The 19,200-nt window shown below is 37.1% G+C and overlaps 1 protein-coding gene and 1 long non-coding RNA gene across 2 annotated transcripts; both read left to right on the top strand.

Annotated features, from left to right (window-relative positions):
• Window positions 1-1,133: 1,133 nt before the first annotated feature.
• slc6a4a (solute carrier family 6 member 4a) lies at window positions 1,134-12,566 on the top strand. Its single transcript, XM_058745245.1, has 14 exons — window positions 1,134-1,168; window positions 3,127-3,702; window positions 4,283-4,417; window positions 4,735-4,957; window positions 5,598-5,736; window positions 5,827-5,961; window positions 6,133-6,236; window positions 6,777-6,904; window positions 7,083-7,195; window positions 8,100-8,231; window positions 8,411-8,510; window positions 9,055-9,155; window positions 9,533-9,700; window positions 10,253-12,566. The coding sequence occupies exons 2-14, from the start codon at window positions 3,324-3,326 to the stop codon at window positions 10,334-10,336; spliced, it is 1,941 nt and encodes a 646-aa protein (XP_058601228.1). The 5' UTR covers window positions 1,134-1,168; window positions 3,127-3,323; the 3' UTR covers window positions 10,337-12,566.
• Window positions 12,567-17,257: 4,691 nt separating this feature from the next.
• LOC131520670 (uncharacterized) lies at window positions 17,258-19,200 on the top strand. Its single transcript, XR_009266107.1, has 2 exons — window positions 17,258-17,451; window positions 17,683-19,200. It is a non-coding gene; the product is annotated as an uncharacterized LOC131520670 (long non-coding RNA).

Below are 19,200 nucleotides of genomic sequence, written 5' to 3'. Positions count from 1 at the left end.
ACAGCGAGCCTCCCAAACAACATCATTGTTTGCACTTTATTGAGAATATATAGATTAACAGTCAAAAGTCTGGACACACTTTACTAGATTTATATGATTTCTTATCATTTAAAAAACATTTTGATCTGAGTCATGCTTATATGCTTGAAATTAGTTTTGTAATCAGGTATTAGTTGTTTACATATTTTTCACACACAAACACACACATATTTATAAATGTAAAAAATGCATATATATGATATAATAATAATAGTGTGTGTGTGTGTGTGTGTGTGTGAGAGAGAGAGAGAGTTGGACTGGTTAATTGAGGATAAACTTATATGATTTCTTATCATTTAAAAACATTTTGATCTGAGTCATGCTTATATGCTTGAAATTACTTTGTAATTAGTTATTAGGCTAGATGTTTACATATTTATCGCACACAGATTTATAAATTACAAAATTACAAACTACATATATATATATATATATATATATATATATATATATATATACACATACACAGAATGTGCATATATACAGTATTAGACTGGATAATTAAGAACAGGCAACACGTGCTTAAAGTAGAAACCCATTTAATACATCTGATTTGTTTGGAATTTTGTGTTTTTTCATAATTTTGATGAGTTTACCATTAATTGTAATAAAAACGATTGATATTAAAGAGTCATAGGTATGTCCAACCTTTTGACTAGCATGTCTATAAGGATATCAGCGATTCTTTTAAACTAATAGGCAGTTTCTCTTAAACCTGATGTCAATTTAAGATCCTATGTGTAAGTGGAATATATTAGTGGGATTTTGCGAATATAGGTCAGGCCTCCTTTGACACAAATAAATAGTATGTGGATTTGTTTTAAACGAGGGCTTGCACTCTCCATTCATGCCTCTTGTGTTTTCCATGAACAGATGTTTGGTAGCAGGGGTCATAATTATATCATTGAGCTTAATTCTATGTGACTACATGTGAAGTGCCTTAGGGTGACTACCACAAAGCAAGTTAAAGACTCTTTGGTAAAAGAAAAAGTAGAGGAAGACTGAGTGAGAGAGAGAGAAAGAGAGCGAGCAGGGGTGAAGGGGGTGTGTCTTGAGCGCCAGGCTCCCAGGGACAGTGTTGGTCACCACCCTAACACAGACCCCCACAGAACTGCTCAACCGCAGCACGGTAGGGTTGCACTGTGCATGGTGTTTGTGGCTCCGTGTGTGATAATGAAGCAAGTTTGGGTTGCAAGTCTTTGCTTGTTTGTGTCTGTACGCGCCTGCATGTGTAACAGGAGGCATTTTGATGTTGCTATGTATGCCATTGAGCCTTTGTCAACAGTTTTATGTTGTTAAAGTTGTACTTTAACAGATATTTTCAGTTCATTAAAATATGGAAGTCTAGTTCTGCTGTAGTGGAGGTTTTTGAGAACCCTGAAGAACTCTGGCAGCTCATTTTAATGAGTCTAATTATGCTATAATGGACTGGAAGTGTTTTATCTCAATATCTATTGCTTATAAAACTGTTTGTATTAACTTTATTTCATTTGGCATTTATGTGTATATCAGATGTGTAATAATGAAGATAGTGGAGTAACAGATAAGCACATTTGGCATGAGATCCCGGTAACCGAACAAACTCTTAACATAGCTGCACTGATCTTGACCTCGCTATTATCTGTGATTATGAACAAAAATTTAGCCGAGGTGTCTGAGATGCTCAGTATTAGGAGAGTTGATTTAGTGTGTGTCAAAGAGAGCAGATTTGTGGGTTGATTTAGTGTGTGCAAAGAAAAACGGACAAAGAGTAGAAAGAGATAGGGCTGTAAATAATCAAAATCAGGCAGTTTGCCAATCAGATAATCTTTGTCCAGAAAAACATCTTAGATAAAACTTGTAATTCAATGTCTTTTATCTTGTCTTCTTGTGACGCTTGGATGAAAAGGATATGTGGTGGCAGCTGTAAAACATTTACATTTTTTGTGTTAACATTTACAAATGATTGATAATATGGCATGATAATATAACTTATGCTTGTCCTTTTTAAATTAACTTTTGCAATCGTTCCACATAAAATGAGCCTGTGCGTAATTTTTACATACAAATTAATTGTATTGATAAGTTGCCATGCTGGATATGTGCAAACATTTGAACATTTTGCTTTTTGTCTGATTTTAATAGTGCGGAACGCTTTCCACCTTCTCCACATTCATCATAAAATCATTAATAGTTTTTTACTTTTTATAAATGTGTTTTAAAGGAACAAATGATTCACTTTGAATAAATAATAAACATTTTTGGCGGTAAAAAATCCCCTGATGGAAACTAAATTAAATGTGTTAGCTGTTATAGTATGAGGAAAAGGCAAGCAGGGAAAAAATTAGTATTCCCCTCTCAATTATTCCTGACATTATTATGATCATTAAGTTGTGATGAATAGTAGTTGCTTAATATCTTCTCACCCACCTGCATCAATTTCAACCAGTAATTAGGCTTTTGCTGGAAGCAACTTACCCTCCAGCTAATTTTTGATGCTGAAGTGCACTTTAAAACACAGTATAATAAATTATTGGTAATGTTTAACAGTGTATTGATCAATCAACAAGTGTTTGATCCTTCATTTCTGTCCTGAAATAAAAAATTTAAAAAATTGTTGCACATAGTCTTTCATGCCTTACATGTGTTTGTTTAACATGTTGTAATGTTTGGAATTACTTAACTCTCACTGTTAAATGTAAGTGTACCATAAATGTATATAAGATCTGTTTAAATTAGCCAAAAGGCTGTGCTAAGTGTATGTTTTGTAATCTAATGCATCTGTGTGTAACATTGGGTACACTCCCTTATTGTAAGTTAAGTAACAACAGTGTCAAGGAAAATGAGAATAAATAACTGTCTTGGCAGCTCCCGAAGGCTTAATGTTGCTGTGGCATGTACAGAGTTCACTTAGCGTTTTACAGCTTTAACCCCATGTTGTAAGGGCATATTTAATCAAAATCTCCAGACATCTTTCAAAACAACATATGGTTTTTCTGACAAAGATGATTTCTGTGTCATTTCTTAAGAACACTTTGTATGAGAATGACAGGGGTAAATCCATGCTAAATTCCCTCCATCTGAAATTCCCCTCTCTTTGTTCTGCAGCTGGGCCTGAGCAGTGTTTCCCTGTTTGTGAAAACACACAGGTCGTTAAGGCCCGGTCGCACTCTCCTTGCTCTCTCCATCCCAGCCCGCTCCGTTCCAAACCCAGCCCTTCTTCTCCAGGCTCTCTATCCCCTCATGGGCGCGATATCAGCCAGTGCAAGAGGACCACCGTCTCAACCCTAACAGCAGTCCTCACCATGGAGATGAAACAACCAGTGATGATGAATCGAGAGGATGAGGGAGAGCATGAGAAAGAACAGGAGTCACAAGAAAACGGAAGGCTGGTTGCAGACAGCGTTGCGGAGAAGGGTCAGAAATCCTGCTCCGGGCCTGGGCAGGTCTCCAACGGTTATCCCAGCACATCCCCACAAAGCCCTAGGGACGGTGCGGGTGCTGGAGCGGACAAGGGCAACACCCCTGGGGCATTCAAGACTCTGGTGGTCCAGCAGACCAGCTTAGATCCACCTAGGGAGACCTGGAGCAAAAAGATGGACTTCTTGCTGTCGGTGATCGGGTATGCAGTGGACCTGGGCAATGTGTGGCGTTTTCCCTACATCTGCTATCAAAACGGAGGGGGTAAGGTCAAACGTGCTAGGCAATAGTGATACTAAAGCTGCAGGCAACTCTGAAAAAGATTAAAAGAAAGATTTCCATCTTTGAGACAAGATCAACTAGGTGATGTTTGCTTAAAAAGAACTAACAGACAATGGGGAATTCTGCTGTTGTCTCCTGTCTTTGTGCGATCCAGCTCGCCTCGTCAGTACAAACAGGCTTTAGTCTCCTTTCATTGAATTTCAAGTAATAAAATCTTTGTAATTTCCTGTTTCACCATGCAAAGGGAGTGCATGAGAGATAGAGCAGGCAGGGAGACACTCACCGCAACCAACACCATTAATTGTGGCTCTCATGGGTGGGACTTGCTCATATTGTTTAATAATCTGGCTCACTGCTGCTCAATCAACAGCTATCTAGCATTCACGTAAAACGCTCACGTATAAAGCTTTAATCAAGAACCCGGGGGCTTGTCTGAACAGGAACTTTTTGTGTATGTTAGCTTCTTTTCTGTAAGTACAATAGGGCTTTCAGGATGTGTTAAGATCACTGCAATGGAACAGTGAAGTTCAATTGCGCTTCCTGTCTAAATCCTTGTGTTTAGGTGCCTTTCTTCTGCCATACCTGCTGATGGCTGTGTTTGGTGGCGTGCCGCTGTTCTACATGGAACTGGCTTTGGGCCAGTTTCACCGCAGTGGGTGTATCTCCATCTGGAAACACATCTGCCCCATCTTCAAGGGTAAGATTGGTCTGCTTCACAAGGCTCAGACTTCTGAGACCAAGAACCCGGGTTAAGGGTCAGACAGATAACGGCAGACTGACATGTGCTGTGCTGATAGTACACTCTCCCTTGACCTTCCTCTAAACTTCTTACCGATTCCACTCTCTCTTTGTTGATAACCAGGACTCTGTTATGGAAATTGTCACATTTACTTGGTAAAATGCCAGCTGCTTAAGAAACTTGATTTTATGTAAATGCAACTTTGTACTAAATGTCAGCCATTGCCCCAAAGTGGAAGGTGCTAGAAACATTTGCATGATCATGTTCTTTTGCAGGTATAGGCTTTGCCATCTGCATCATTGCACTCTACATTGCCTTCTACTACAATACCATAATGGCCTGGGCTCTCTACTACCTCCTGTCCTCCTTTCGTGCCACGCTGCCCTGGACCACCTGCACCAACCAGTGGAACACTCCCAACTGCACCCACTACCTGTCCACCGACTTGAATGTCTCCTGGACCAACAACTCTATCTCTCCGGCTGAAGAGTTCTATATGTAAGTGCGTGTAAGTGCAAGTCCAGGTTGAAAGGGATAGAGCTAAGAACATTGCCTTTACTAGGCTTTACTAGGAGAATGTGTTACTCTCTCTTGAAAGATGCAGGGGGGACTGGGTCTGTGTATCCGCTGCTTTAGGAGAGATTTAGAGGCTTCATTTAGTTGATTGCTTCCTTTTTATTTGTGCTGCTGGGGTTTCCTGTTTTCTATATAAATGTTGCTTCTTGTTCTTATCTAACTGTCCTGCACTCATCAGTACTCACTAAGCTTTTTTTGGTCACACTTTATTTTAAGGTCCAGTTCTTGTTATTAACAAACCATTAACTATGACTTTTGCCTCAATAAACTCCTAATTTGCTGCTTATTAGTAGTTAGTAAGGTAGTTGTTAAGTGTAGGAATTGGGTAGGATTAGGGATGTAGGAAATGGTCATGCAGAATATATGATTTATATGTACTAATACAGAGCCAATATGTTAATAATGGCCATGCTAATAAGCAACTAGTTAATAGTGATAATTGGTCCCTATACTAAAGTGTTACCCTTTTATTTACTATTCTGTGACACCTTTATCTCCCAGTAGTAGCGTCTACTTATGTTTATCTTTATAAACTGTCAACCAACTTCTCTCATGTCCTTAGACGGCAGGTCCTGCAGGTTCATCTGTCCCCTGGTCTTCATCAGTTGGGCTGGGTGAGCTGGCAACTAGCCCTCTGTCTGTTGTTCATCTTCACTATAGTGTACTTCAGCATCTGGAAAGGGGTCAAGACCTCCGGCAAGGTAAAATATACAGGAAACCTCAAAGAAAAAAAACTGCCAACTTTGAGTTAAACTGTTTATCTGCAGCTTCTTCATGACTCTTTCTGGCAGGTAGTGTGGGTGACGGCTACCTTTCCGTACCTGGTGCTGCTGATCCTGTTGATAAGAGGGGCCACCCTGCCGGGAGCATGGAGAGGAGTGGTCTTCTACCTGAAACCTGATTGGAGCAAACTTTTAACCACTACAGTGAGTGCCAACTAAATCAACCATTCTGAATACTAAGATATTGCACAATCCATGTTGGTTACCATGTCCCTCTTCCCCTATAACACATATTTCCTGCCATCTGTCAGGTATGATATGGATGAATGAAAATCTTTACAGACAAATCACTTCATCTGTTTTTTTTTTTTTCAGGTTTGGCTTGATGCAGCTGCGCAGATCTTCTTCTCTCTGGGTCCAGGCTTTGGTGTTCTCCTGGCCTTTGCCAGCTACAATCCTTTTCATAACAACTGCTACAAGTACACCTGGCTCACATTTATACTGCTGTCATTTTCTATTATCTGCACTAAGGTTCTGTTATCACAAACTTGAGCTTAAAATGTGAACTTTATTCATGCTTTATTCCCAGCTTCTTTTTGCCTGTGTTTCTATGTAGGTTTGACGTTGGCCTAATCCTAAGTATTACACTGGCGCATAACTCTTCCAGCATTGTTCAGGCTACAGCCAAAATGATACCATGAATCATTAGATTTGTTGAGGAAAGGAGTGCTATTACTTCTCTAAGCAACTTTATTTATGATAAAACAAGTGTGAAAAAAATTATCTTGACTTATCTGAGAACCAGAATATGATAGGTGGACTCAGCTGACTTGGTGCTGAAAGAAACCACCTAGGAACCTTTCTTAAAACCATAGCAATGCCCTGAAATCACCCACAGCAATTTTTCACAATCTCTAGCTTTCTAAAAATCGAGTTTTTATTTTCTATTATTCTTTTTCTCCCTGTTTAAGCTACTTATCTTTTCATCATTTTTCTTTATATCTCTCTTTCAATTGCAGAGATGCATTGGTCACAAGCTCAGTGAACTGTTTGACCAGTTTCCTGTCAGGCTTTGTGATCTTCACTGTGCTGGGCTACATGGCAGAGATGCGCCAACAACGTGTGGAGACTGTAGCTAAAGATGCTGGTAAGCACCGCATTTCATTTCTACCTAATTTCTTTATTATTGCTCTATGGCACCTTTTCCATTCAATTAATTACCAGTTAAAGAATTTTTAATAATTATTTAAACCTTAATATCAACTGCAAAAAACTACAATGTGATATGGCTGTTAGCTGTCCTGATTGGATGCATGTGTTCTAAGGTCCCAGTCTGCTCTTCATCATCTATGCTGAGGCTATTGCCAATATGCCGGCTGCTACGTTCTTCGCCATCATATTCTTCCTCATGATAATTATGCTGGGGCTGGATAGCACGGTCAGTCTTTCTTGCTTTCTTGAAATACTAGCCAATGAATTCTCCCTTAATGAATTAGATTTTTCCCTCTGTTTACTCAGCTTATTGTTTCTGAATTTAGTAAAATGTATTGTCAACAGTGTTTCATTACATTAGGTCTTCAGCATGCATAGTTAACCCTGTCTTCTCCCTATGCTGACCACACACACAATCAACCCCATTGAAAAAGTATATATTCAAAATACATTTATTTCATACTAAGCATAGTTCAAATCTATTAACATATTTATTGATGTATCCCACGGGACTTACTGGTTTAGAAATTCTACTTTATTTGGAGTACTACTTTTGCACAATACATACTACTAATAATATTAAGCCTGATATGTGTTCTAATGTCACTATTTATGAGGATTGAGTGATCTTTGAATAATATCGTCTTTAAATGCAAGATATTGAAAGCGTACCGTTATACTTTAGCACAATCAAATATACTTTAGTATATATTTAGTTGGTCTTCAGCACTACTTCTGCACAATTAAAGTGTATTGATTACAATAATGATTACATTAGTTGTTCCAGTTTAGCAGACTTTAAGTATACCAGTTTAGTATACCAAAAGTAAAATTGCAGGGTATTTTATATATGTATTTGTAGTATACTTAGCATGAAATAAATGTTTTTCAAATACATTTTAGTATCTTTTTAATAGGGAAGTCATGTCAGGAATGGATTAATACAGTCTGCTAATGATATAACTCTATATGTAGTCTATTTCTGTTTGATTATAATGTCAAAATCCAATGAGTGCTGTATTTACCTTATAAGGAGCATTATTTGAATTAATGCCTGTACAAGTTTAATGGGTCCTTGACCTACTTTTCTATCATCCCATGCCTCTCTTGTGTGTGTTTGCGCACTACAGTTTGCAGGTCTGGAAGGGGTAATTACAGCCATGTTGGACGAGTTCCCCCACCTGTTGGCCAGGAGGAGAGAATGGTTTGTGCTCGGCCTAGTGTGCGTCTGTTATTTGGGCGCCCTCTCCACTCTTACCTACGTAAGTCTAACAGCACAGCTAACAAAAATTTTGTTTTGCTTTGGGGGATTTTCCTTCAGTTCAAATAGGCTTTAAATACTGTCCAGAGACCAAATTTGAAATTTTACCAAAATAACATGCCATTTTCCAAAGTGTGCACATTAATGATTCCTTTTAATACTGAGGCAATGTGTTTGTAGGGAGGTGCGTTTGTTGTTAAACTATTTGAGGAGTATGCCACGGGCCCTGCTGTTATCACCGTGGTCTTCCTCGAGGTCATTGCTGTTTCCTGGTTCTATGGTATGTATTGGATTGCAGCTTAATCGTTCAAAATATAACTTTAATTAGTGTTGACTGAGCTGCTGGTCTGAATCCAAGCTGGTTTGATGAAGCAAACAAACTCCTACGTAGTTTCTTACGAATTGTCTAGACAAGACGGTCCCTTAGAGGCTTTTGGGCTGGAGCCGGAAAATGTATGCTTTTGATATGTCAATTTTTGTTCCTCAACTCCCACAAAACTTCAAAATAAAAATTCTAAACATTATTGTTGAACTTCCTAGGTTTTATATTTCTTTATTTTGGACTGTGCACCCTTCAGCCCAGTTCCTGAGAGTATATGAAAATGTAATTTTTAGTCACTACTGCAGGGAGAGAAGTCATAATGTCAAACTATAAAACTGTTTAGCTACTTCTGTCACTTTATACTCTGCTGTTGTCCATCTGTTCTTTCTTATTCAACTTCCATCTATAAGTCCCAAGATTTTATCATGTACCTCAATAGTTTCGTAATCCGATATGCTGCTTCAGGCAATGTGCACTAAGTCTGTTTGCAAAATACGTGCAGGGACAACGCGTTTCTGCAACGACGTGCAGCTGATGCTTGGCTTTGCTCCTGGTCTGTTTTGGAGGGTCTGCTGGGTAGCCATCTGTCCCTGCTTCCTATTGGTCAGTCTACTGCATTACATTTATGCATTTGGTGACTTACCAAAACAACTTACATTGCATTCAAAGTATGTTTTATCAGTTCATGCATTCCCTTCATACCCATGATTTGATATGCTATGCTGTATGAGTTACAGAAACCCAGTCCAGAAAGTGCATTTACATGCAAATACACTGAAAGGGACAACTGGCCCAAAAATAAAAATTCTGTCATCATTTCCTCATGTATGACTTTCTTTTGAGGAACACAAAAGAACATGAGGTTGAGTAAATGATAACAGCATTTTAATTGTGGACTGAATTATCCCTTTAACCTCTGTTGCCAGATCTCAGCATGTCAGAAATGCAAATACAATTTTGTTGTTGTTTCATGTCTGTAGTTCATTATTGGGAGTTTCCTGGCATTCCCTCCCGAGGTGAAGCTGTTTGACTACCTGTACCCTTTCTGGACCACAGTTCTCGGCTACTGTATTGGAGTGTCCTCCTTCATCTGTGTGCCTTCTTACATGGTCTACCATCTAGTCACCACCAAAGGGACCTTCAAACAGGTGAGCCTAGACAGACAAAAACATCAAAACACATACATTACTGTGTCTTGTCAGGTCTAATAAGTGAGCCAGATATAATAATGGCACTTAAACACATTACAGCAGCACAAACGCAATAATGCTGCAACGCATCAGCTTGATAACGTTGTAAATTTTCTCTGTTTGAGACGTGAAGATCAAAGGGAGTTAAGGCACTTGGCTGTCACTCACTGTATACATCGATGCAGTGACACTGAGAGTGTGTGTGCTTTAGTCACAGGATGTGTGTTAGGCAGATGATGAAAAATGACACAAGGTTAACCTTTGTTGATTCTGTAATGTAACTACCAGTGACTTTAGCATGTCAGGTTTGGGGTGAGTAATTACGTGCTTTATAGAGGAGTGTTTTAGCCCAAAGCTGTTCAGTATTTAACTGACAAGAGTTACAACATATCACTGTTGTTTAATCTCCAAGATATTTCTTTGTAGTTGAGCTGTTCCACATACCGTAACACCCTCCTGTAGCTTAAACGTTTTCACAGTTTTCACCACTCTCACTGCTTACCCCTGTAGCGTCTGCTAAAGAGCATTACCCCTGAGGCTTCGGGGTCCAGCGGCCCTCAGAGAGACACAATTGTCATCACCAACGCCGTGTGACACATTTCCTCTTCTGCTGGACATGTAGCACAAACGCAGGGGACCCGTGTCTCCTGCAAGGGCCTCGGCTGACCTCCCTTCACACCTCACCCCAGAGGAGTCTGCTACCTGTATTGTGTGACGGTGAGGCCAGGCCTCCGAATACAGCCATTGTTTTATTCTTATTCTAGCCGTCCATGTGTGACCAATGTCAGCGCTCATATGAGTTACTGACTGCCGTAGCAAGTTCTTGAGTTTGTGTTTTGTCCTTCTATTTTTAATTTTAGATCTCCATAAACAATTTATTTATATATATATGGCTCGTGTACACTAATGTTGAAAAGTTTGGGGTCAGTAAGATTTGTTTTGTTTTTTGAAAGAAATTACTACTTTTAGTCAGCAAGGTGACAGTAAAGAACTTTACATTGTTACAAAAGAATATTTCATATAAATGCTGTTCTTCTGAACTTTCTATTCATCTAAGAATCCTGAAAAAAAAAAATCAGTGTTTACACAACAGTTTTCAACATTGATAATAAGAAATGTTAACATTTCTTACACTTTAAGTTTTCCTTGTTACACATTACATGTGCTTACTATTATAATAACAATAAATTTTGCATAATTACATGCAAGTAACCCTAATCCTAACCCTAACCATACAGTAAGTACATGTAGTTAATTAGTATTACTCAGTACTTAAATGTATAATTACACTGTAACAAGGACACCTTAAAATAAAATCTAACCAATGTTTCTTAAGCAGCAAATCAGCATATCAGATTGATATCTGAAGGATCATGTAACATAAAAAAAATCTCACCAACTCCAAACTTTTGAGTATCTGTTTAGTGAAGTTTGGGATAAGAACAGGAATGGACGCACAAGTGGTTCAGTTTACTTTATGAAAACCTAAAATTTATATACATAGATTGCTTTTCTACAATATTTCTTTTTCCTTAAATAGTAACTAAATACATAAAGATTGTTGTTATATTGTGGTTTTGTGACCAATTTCAGGTATATTTTACATGTACACTCATTTATATAAGGCCAAAAATGATTTTGTTTCTTTATTGTCATTATTCAAAGAAGCTGTTTGTGGTTTAGGGACTGAATCCATCACTAATTGTGAATATATTTTCTTTCTTTTTTTGTTAAATATTTGTTAAACAGTTTTTTATTTTACATTTAAGATGTGGAAAGGGTAAAAGTAGGAATGTAACAGAATGTTTTTTATGAGACAAGCAAGGGCCCAAATCATACATTTTTTAAAATGTTTTTTGCACAGGTGTGTATGTGTGTGTGAGTGGTTATGTGTGTGTACGAGTGCGTCTTTGACCACCATGCCCGTATATGTAACAGATATTAAGTGTTTAGCCTACTTTTGGAGGATATGTACCAATTGTTTGGCATATATGTATTTATTTGTGGGACATTTGTGGCATTTCATTCACACAATGCTTATTTTGTTTATTTGCAACTGGAACTCTTTGTCTGCCTATACCCAGTTACTATTTACATGTAGCATTTACAAGAATGGGACCAAATATTCAGGACTGGGGGGACCAAATGTAAAAGTCTAAGAAAAAAAACAATATTGATCGACCACTAGCATGTTCCTCAATGTCAACAGGGGGCTTTGCCATTTATTTTTACACATTTCTTTATGTGAGTTACACTAAGTAGCAGAAACCAAATACTAATGTGCTTGTTACAAATGCTTCAGCCTTGATCCTCAAGACTTTTTTCATGAAAAAAAAAGGTGTGACTGGACATCTAAGTATGTGCATGTGTACTTTGTGAGTTTTGCTGTTCGTGTGGTCCGGCGTTCTGTGCTGACTCGTTGAATTCGTAGAGTGGGCAAATGTGAGGACGTCGATTTCTCTGTCGAACTGACATGTGTGAGCTGTATATTGAGGTAGAGAAGTAATAAGCCATGGTCAGTTCCATCAGTGTGTGTGTGTGTGTGTGTGTGTGTGCATGCCGTAGACGTGAGTCTATATTGTGCATCTGTGTGTGTGTGAGTGTGTGCGTGTGTGCGCGCTTCAGTCCAGTGCCGAACTCTTCTTCCTCTTCTTTCTCAGCAAAATTTACTATTCTGTCTATCAAAGTATTGAAAATCTATTGTACTTTATAAAGTCTAAATTTGATCTATGTATGTCTCCGAGACTGTTAAGAGAAAATATGTATAGGACAAATACATATATGAATTATTAGAGATAAAATAAAGGTATATGTATTAATAATGGATGTGTGTCTTTATTGTGTTTATGCTACAAAATAGGGATCTGTCTGACTGAAATTCCTGGATGATTTCAGTGGGCTATTTTAACTTTCAAAGTGATTAAATATTTAAGTTCAATAAATCATAAATATACACTATTCAGAAATTAATTATTCAAATTTTTCAAGAATTTAGCAAGGATGCATTAAATTTATCAAAAGTGACAGTAAAGACATTTAAACTGTTTAAAATAAATTGTTCTTTTGAACTTTGTTCAGCAAAGAGTGCTGAAAAAATATAACAATTTTGACAAAAAATATTAAGTAGCACAGATCTGATAATAATGAGAAATGTTTTTTGAGCATGAAATCAGCATATTAAAATGAAGGAGCATGTGACATTGAAGACTGATGCTGAAAATTCAGCTTTGCCATCACAGGAATAAATTACATTTTAAAATATATTCAAATGGAAAACACTTCATTTAAATTGTAATAATATTTCACAATATTACAGTTTTTACTGTATTTTTGATCAAATAAATATAGCCCTGGTGAGTATTCGAAATCATAAAAAATATTACCCACCCCACACATGCATATGATAATTATGACAAAATATAATATATAAAAAAAAATAGCTCGCATACATTTTTTGACTGAATGTGATTACAGCTGAATCACGTCTAACTCTCCCTTGAGCTAATTCATGTGTATTCCCTCTCTCCCCTCTTCAGAAAACCCATTTATCACACACTCCTCCCTGAGAGCCTGTTATCAGGTCGGTTTGGGCGTAGATAAATGAGGTCTTGCTCACAGATGTTCTAAGGAGCAGATTGCACACATATGCACACACACTGGTCCACAGAGGAGTCAGAGCTTCTCCTCATTGTATTAACATGAGCTGTCAGTCACGTTCCTCCTCACTCATTTCCCTAGAGGAGATGATTTCCACAGAGTGAACTACAAGATGATTTTCTGGTTTTATAGATACATTATCAAACCATTGGAAATAATCCAGCAGCGTTTATGTCTGAAATGATATATTTGTTTCTCATATCTGGGTTCAAATAAGTTTGGGTGTGTAGAGTTATATTAGAGTAAATTTTAACCATACTATCAAGTTAATAGGGTCCATTTGGATTGTTGTCTTTCTTAATAATAATAATCATCATCATTATCATCAGCATAATTTGTATTATTAGAAACTTTAATTTTTTTTTTTATAATGTTACAAAAGATTTCTATTATTTAAAAAATTAGGCTATTAAAATATTAAACAGCTATTTTAAATTGTATTTCACAAATAAATAATTATTCATAAAAATATATTTAAAATTTTAACAAAAGTTCTTAAGCTATGACAACGTATCCTTTTATTCAGGATAATTATTTGAAAGTCAGTTAAATAGACAATTATTTTCCCCTCAATATTTCAAAATACAAAGTTTTCCTAGACCGCAGAAGCCATTTCAACTTTTTGTTTTTATTAACGATAAACTACAAAGTATATTCTCTTATATGTAAGTTCAGACATTTGACAATGAAAGCATTCTCTGATTATACAATGATGATAACTATTATGTAATTCATGGTGAATTAAATTGCATTGAGAATCTTGAACAATACTGGGCATAAATTTATGATTCAAATTTCTGTTTTAGGTACATTGAGAGTCAAATGCTGGTATTGCAACAAGAGCCATGTGACAAGCGGTAATGTTGATTTTCTGTCATCAAGGACTAATCTATACAGTACACTGCATGTAAACGCTGGGCCTGAACAAACACTCCTCTGCTGAACTCAGATGCATACACAGTGTTGAGTTACAGCTTTCACACGATGTGAACTGCAATGCAAGGTTTTTTTACTCAAAAATGTTAACAATAATCAAGTTGTACAACCATACCATGCATATTTTTGGACAAAAGCCATATCTGAATACTTCTAAAGCAAATAATGAAAACAGAGAGAGAAAAAATACAGAGTAATGAGGGGTGTCAGTCACATAATCCTCCTCTCTCTTTCTCTGTTTTTCATTCTGGCAATTTCCTATGAGTCCCTGCTCTTCTGGGGATGGGAACCTCCTGTCAGCTTTATCAGACTGGAGGATCTATATTAAACACCCTGTCACATCTCCCTCTCTCTCTCTTTCTCCCCTGCAACGATCACACCATCTCTTTATCTGCCCGTCTGCTCTCACACGCCTACTCTGCTCATATTTTTGCTTTACTGTTTTTGTTTGGTGATTTTGTAAGCCTATCATTTTGACCCTTCACACTGATATTAGCTCAAGAAAGTTTGCTTTCTCAGTTGTATACTGTTTATCTCACTTAGACTACACTATTGACAAAAGGCCACTTAAAAGCAGGGAACAGTAATTAAGGTTTGAACCTCCAAAAGAAGTCAAAATGAAAAGGGTTGGGGTTCGTAAACTTATTATAAGAAGTTTTACCTGCAAGTAAATGTATTATTTACTTATACATTTTTATTTACATTTAAAGAAAGATACACAGCTAAAGCTGCTCTGTGCCTGCTCAAAATTCTGTCTAAAGATTTCTGTCTAAAGCCAGACTAAATTATGCCTGCTGTAACCCACCTCGGCCCCTATAGTATACAATTACCGTGTAAATGCTTTTATGCCACCTCTGACCAGCATTAAACGGTCTGTGTGAAAACATTTAAATGCCCCTTCAGAAGCACGTCTATGCCATAACAGCATTGACATAACAGCAATAGAAATTGCATTCAACTGAGAGTGTAATCATAACAACAGCAGACCTTACCGGGCACTTTGCATTATCGATCATTAACGACAAAACAAAAAATAAATAAACCCATTGCTATACACTTTATTATAGATTTAGATCAACATCTTTTCCACCTCAGACAAAATAAATGAATAAATATTTAGCATAATTGCTACTTTAGATTGTTTTACACTTTATGCTATGTTAAATGATTACATTAATCGTTTCACTCTGAGGCAAAAATGCGTTTGCAGTTCTTCAAGCAACATGTAGTAAAATGTCTGAACGACTCGACGCCTATAAAGTCACTGTAAAATTTGTATACTTCTCTGAAGCTATTCATAAAAAAATTATCAACTCAAGACAAAGTGCTGTAACCATTTAGTGGAAATTTAAAACACCCAGCTTAATGAATGGCAGCACACTTACGTTAGGCCAACATCATGGGCTTAAGATGCTGGTTTTAATAGTTGCATTCTAAACAAGTTAAGTTCTTGTTTTATTTTGTATTTTAGTGATCCTTACAAAAGCTGGCAGAATATGAAAGCTGTGTTGCCTTGGAAAATGTAATGGAGAGATCACATCATACCTCATAAACATCACAGGCAGTTCTAACCTGTGCCAAAGAGGTTATAAAGGTGTGATGAACAAACAGCAAATGAGAAACACGATCTAAGAATGTCAGAGCAACATGTAGCCTAATTAGCAAAATCAGATTTCATATAGTGGGCTGAAAATAAATAGTGCACATTTAATCTCAAAGGTGTGGTTTAATTATTGTAACTCATTACAATCCATATAGCCTACTTTATATGTTTTATATATATATATAAACATGAGTAGCATTTTCTGTTATTGAAACCCACCTGTGAACATACCATGCGTGTTCTGCATTAATATGTTTTCTTCTCTACCTGTCCTTGAATCCTAGTATTTCTCTCCTCCTCTTCCTCTATTCTCCTGTCTGTCACCCAGCCTCCAAGCTTTACCCTGCCACTGGCTGATCTGGGTGATATGTTGCCTTGCGAAGACAGGAAATGAAACCTTTCATTCCTCCCCAGTTGCAGCCCTTTTATCAAAAGCAACTGGGTTTCTTCATTGCAGCCCACTGCCTAATGAACTCATTTTGTGCGCATAGAATGCCTTCTTATCTCAACAAATACACACACGCACACCCTTTCCATCTTCTCCTTTCCCTGATTCTCAATACACTGTTAGTATAATAGTTTTCATAAGGCTCAGAACTTAAACTTCCACCCACCTTCTTTATAGACTGAAGTGCTGAGAGTAAAGAAACATAGCCTACAAATTAAAAGGTGGGAGGGGGAGATGATGTATCTCTGATGTCAAAAGTTAACATGTAAGTACAGTCTGGATAAATTGGAACATAAACTGATTAAGATAATATCTTGTATGCATTTTTTTTAATAAACATTTCGATAGTTTTCTTGTAATAAGCATTTCACAACTATTGCTCTGTCATCATCATCAAGGAAGTGGCGCCATCTGGTGGATAACACATACGCTATTATGACTTTTCATTACCTTCTCATGTTAATTACTTTCATACATGCTAATTAATTAGCCTTTATAAAATTGAAAGAATCCTCTCTGACTTTCCTAATTTTTCCGTTATGGCGTCTGAAATATATTTTCTCCTACTGAAGTTGATGCCACAGTGAAGAACTTGCATTAAAAGCCTTCACAATCAAATTAGCTGATCATTTAGGGAGATATTTTCACACTTCCTGATTCCAATTGGATGCGAATACCAAAAAGATTCTTTACCTTACAATAAATTCGAATCCATCTTGTGAGTTTCTCTATGCAAGAACAGTCAAACTCAGAATTCACTAAGTGCTGCCATCTATCGGCTATGTCTGCACTTCTCTTGATTACTTCACAGAAAACTAACAAGTAGATATAGAAAAGTGACCGAATAAACACATAACAAATAAATACAAAATACACATGTTGCAATCTAGTTTTATAATTCCGTTTGATTTGATTGTTTCTTGAATCTGTTAACTATAATAACCACGTGACCACCAACAGGAGGGACTTTGCGTGTCTTCTTCAGGACAGGAGTTTCCCTCAATGGTGAAATCTCCTGTAAAATCATGGACCGACTTGCGACCGTCATTGGACAACAACATATAGGTAAACAAAAGCAGACACCGTGGTTTGTCGTCATAATAACAGAAAAAAATAAAAAAAAGATTTTAATATAATCACAGACGCTCTAAGATATATTGGCACGTCTTCTGTCGTTTGTCATTCTCGTGACTGCTTCGCGTATCATTAGCGTTGTAACCAGAATCAACGTTCTAAGAACTCAATGATATTGTGCAAACTCATCTTAAAATATTTAAAGAGTAAATGCCTCCACAGGTCTGACGGTGGGATTGAGTTTGATGATCATCGTCGTGATAATCGTTCTTGCAGCGGTTGTTTACACTCCTCCGGGCGCTACAACGCGCTGCTTGAGAAGAAACAGGAGTGAAGAACACCTCTCCCTGACTGCTAACAGAATTTCATGACTGTACTAACAGAAACACATGAACTTTATGGATCTCAGTGTTGGACCCACTATAGGAACATTTGACCCTTTTAGAAAAATGACTTCCAAACAAATCACAGTTTCCAAAGACATGGAAATATAATAAAAAGTCATTGACAAGCATTTTGTTGGCCTTCATTATGAAGGATACTAAGGCCATTTTTGTATACCTTTTGTATACAAGTATGATCAAGTAGGGCTTGGATCTCTAAATACATCTCTTCATACAAATGTAAATTCTCTCCAGCAGTCTCTGTAAAATGATGTTAAAAATACTTATTAGGAATAACTGGAAAAGCCATGGAAAAATCATGGAAATTCATTGCCGAGAAAATGACGGGAACCCTGTAAATTAATTGTGTTTATATTGAATAACCACTAAAGAACATTTTAAACTAGAGCTTTGTATACTTTCTCCAATTGTCACACATTTCTATTAAACAATAGGCCTATATAATTAAAATGTGTATTCTTTGTTATGTTGATTTATTGATTAGCCAAGAACATGAGCTCAATACCTACTCCTTAATTGGGTTAGATGCCATACTGAATTTAAGGCAAATGAAAACAAGGCTGTGAGGTCTTTTCAATGGCACGAACTGTATAAAGGTCCTTAGATTGGTCCTCACTACAGAACACAATATCCAGGGGGCGAGGGTGGATCCAGATCCAGCTCCTCCCACCTTACATATCCCTAAACCTACCATCTCCAGGATGGATCTTGTGTAGTGCAGCGAGGGGCTACTGGAAATTTTCACAACTTTCTAAACTGTTTTATGGAGTTTTCGTTTACTGAAAGCTTTTTTTTTTTTTCTCTCAGAAGGACGTTTCGTCAGCTACAATCCATTCGCAACAATCCAAGTACAATCCATTGAATGCATTGTACTTTCTTTCATCACAGCCTCATTTTCATTCCTGTCAAAAATTAAATATGACGCTACCCTGACTGGTCTACACGCAATAACTGTACCACAGGAACTACAAAAGCTGCAATTCCAGTAGACAACCATTAGATGGACTAGTACTCTGTGGAAAGGATAAGAGTCTGTGATACAGCATATTTTGTTTTCATTTAGGCAACTATAAATGCTGCTGCTACCTTTTATTTGCTTTCACATGGTGGACACTGTCATTCTGACATATAAGAGTTCTCAACTGAAATTAAACAGGAATTTTACACCATTAGGACTTTTATCACAAAATGATAAAGTGAGTGTTCAGTACTATTCAGTATGTTCATTGCATCTGAACATATTTAAGTGGTTCAGCTTTTAGATTTCACTTTTTTTTTACCATAATATATATTTCTGTTGTGTGAAAGAAAGCATTAAAATTTTGTGAATCTTCAA

Source organism: Onychostoma macrolepis, chromosome 15 (genome assembly GCF_012432095.1).
Source record: "Onychostoma macrolepis isolate SWU-2019 chromosome 15, ASM1243209v1, whole genome shotgun sequence".
Lineage (NCBI taxonomy): Eukaryota > Metazoa > Chordata > Actinopteri > Cypriniformes > Cyprinidae > Onychostoma > Onychostoma macrolepis.
This window is presented reverse-complemented; position numbering and strand designations above follow the sequence as displayed.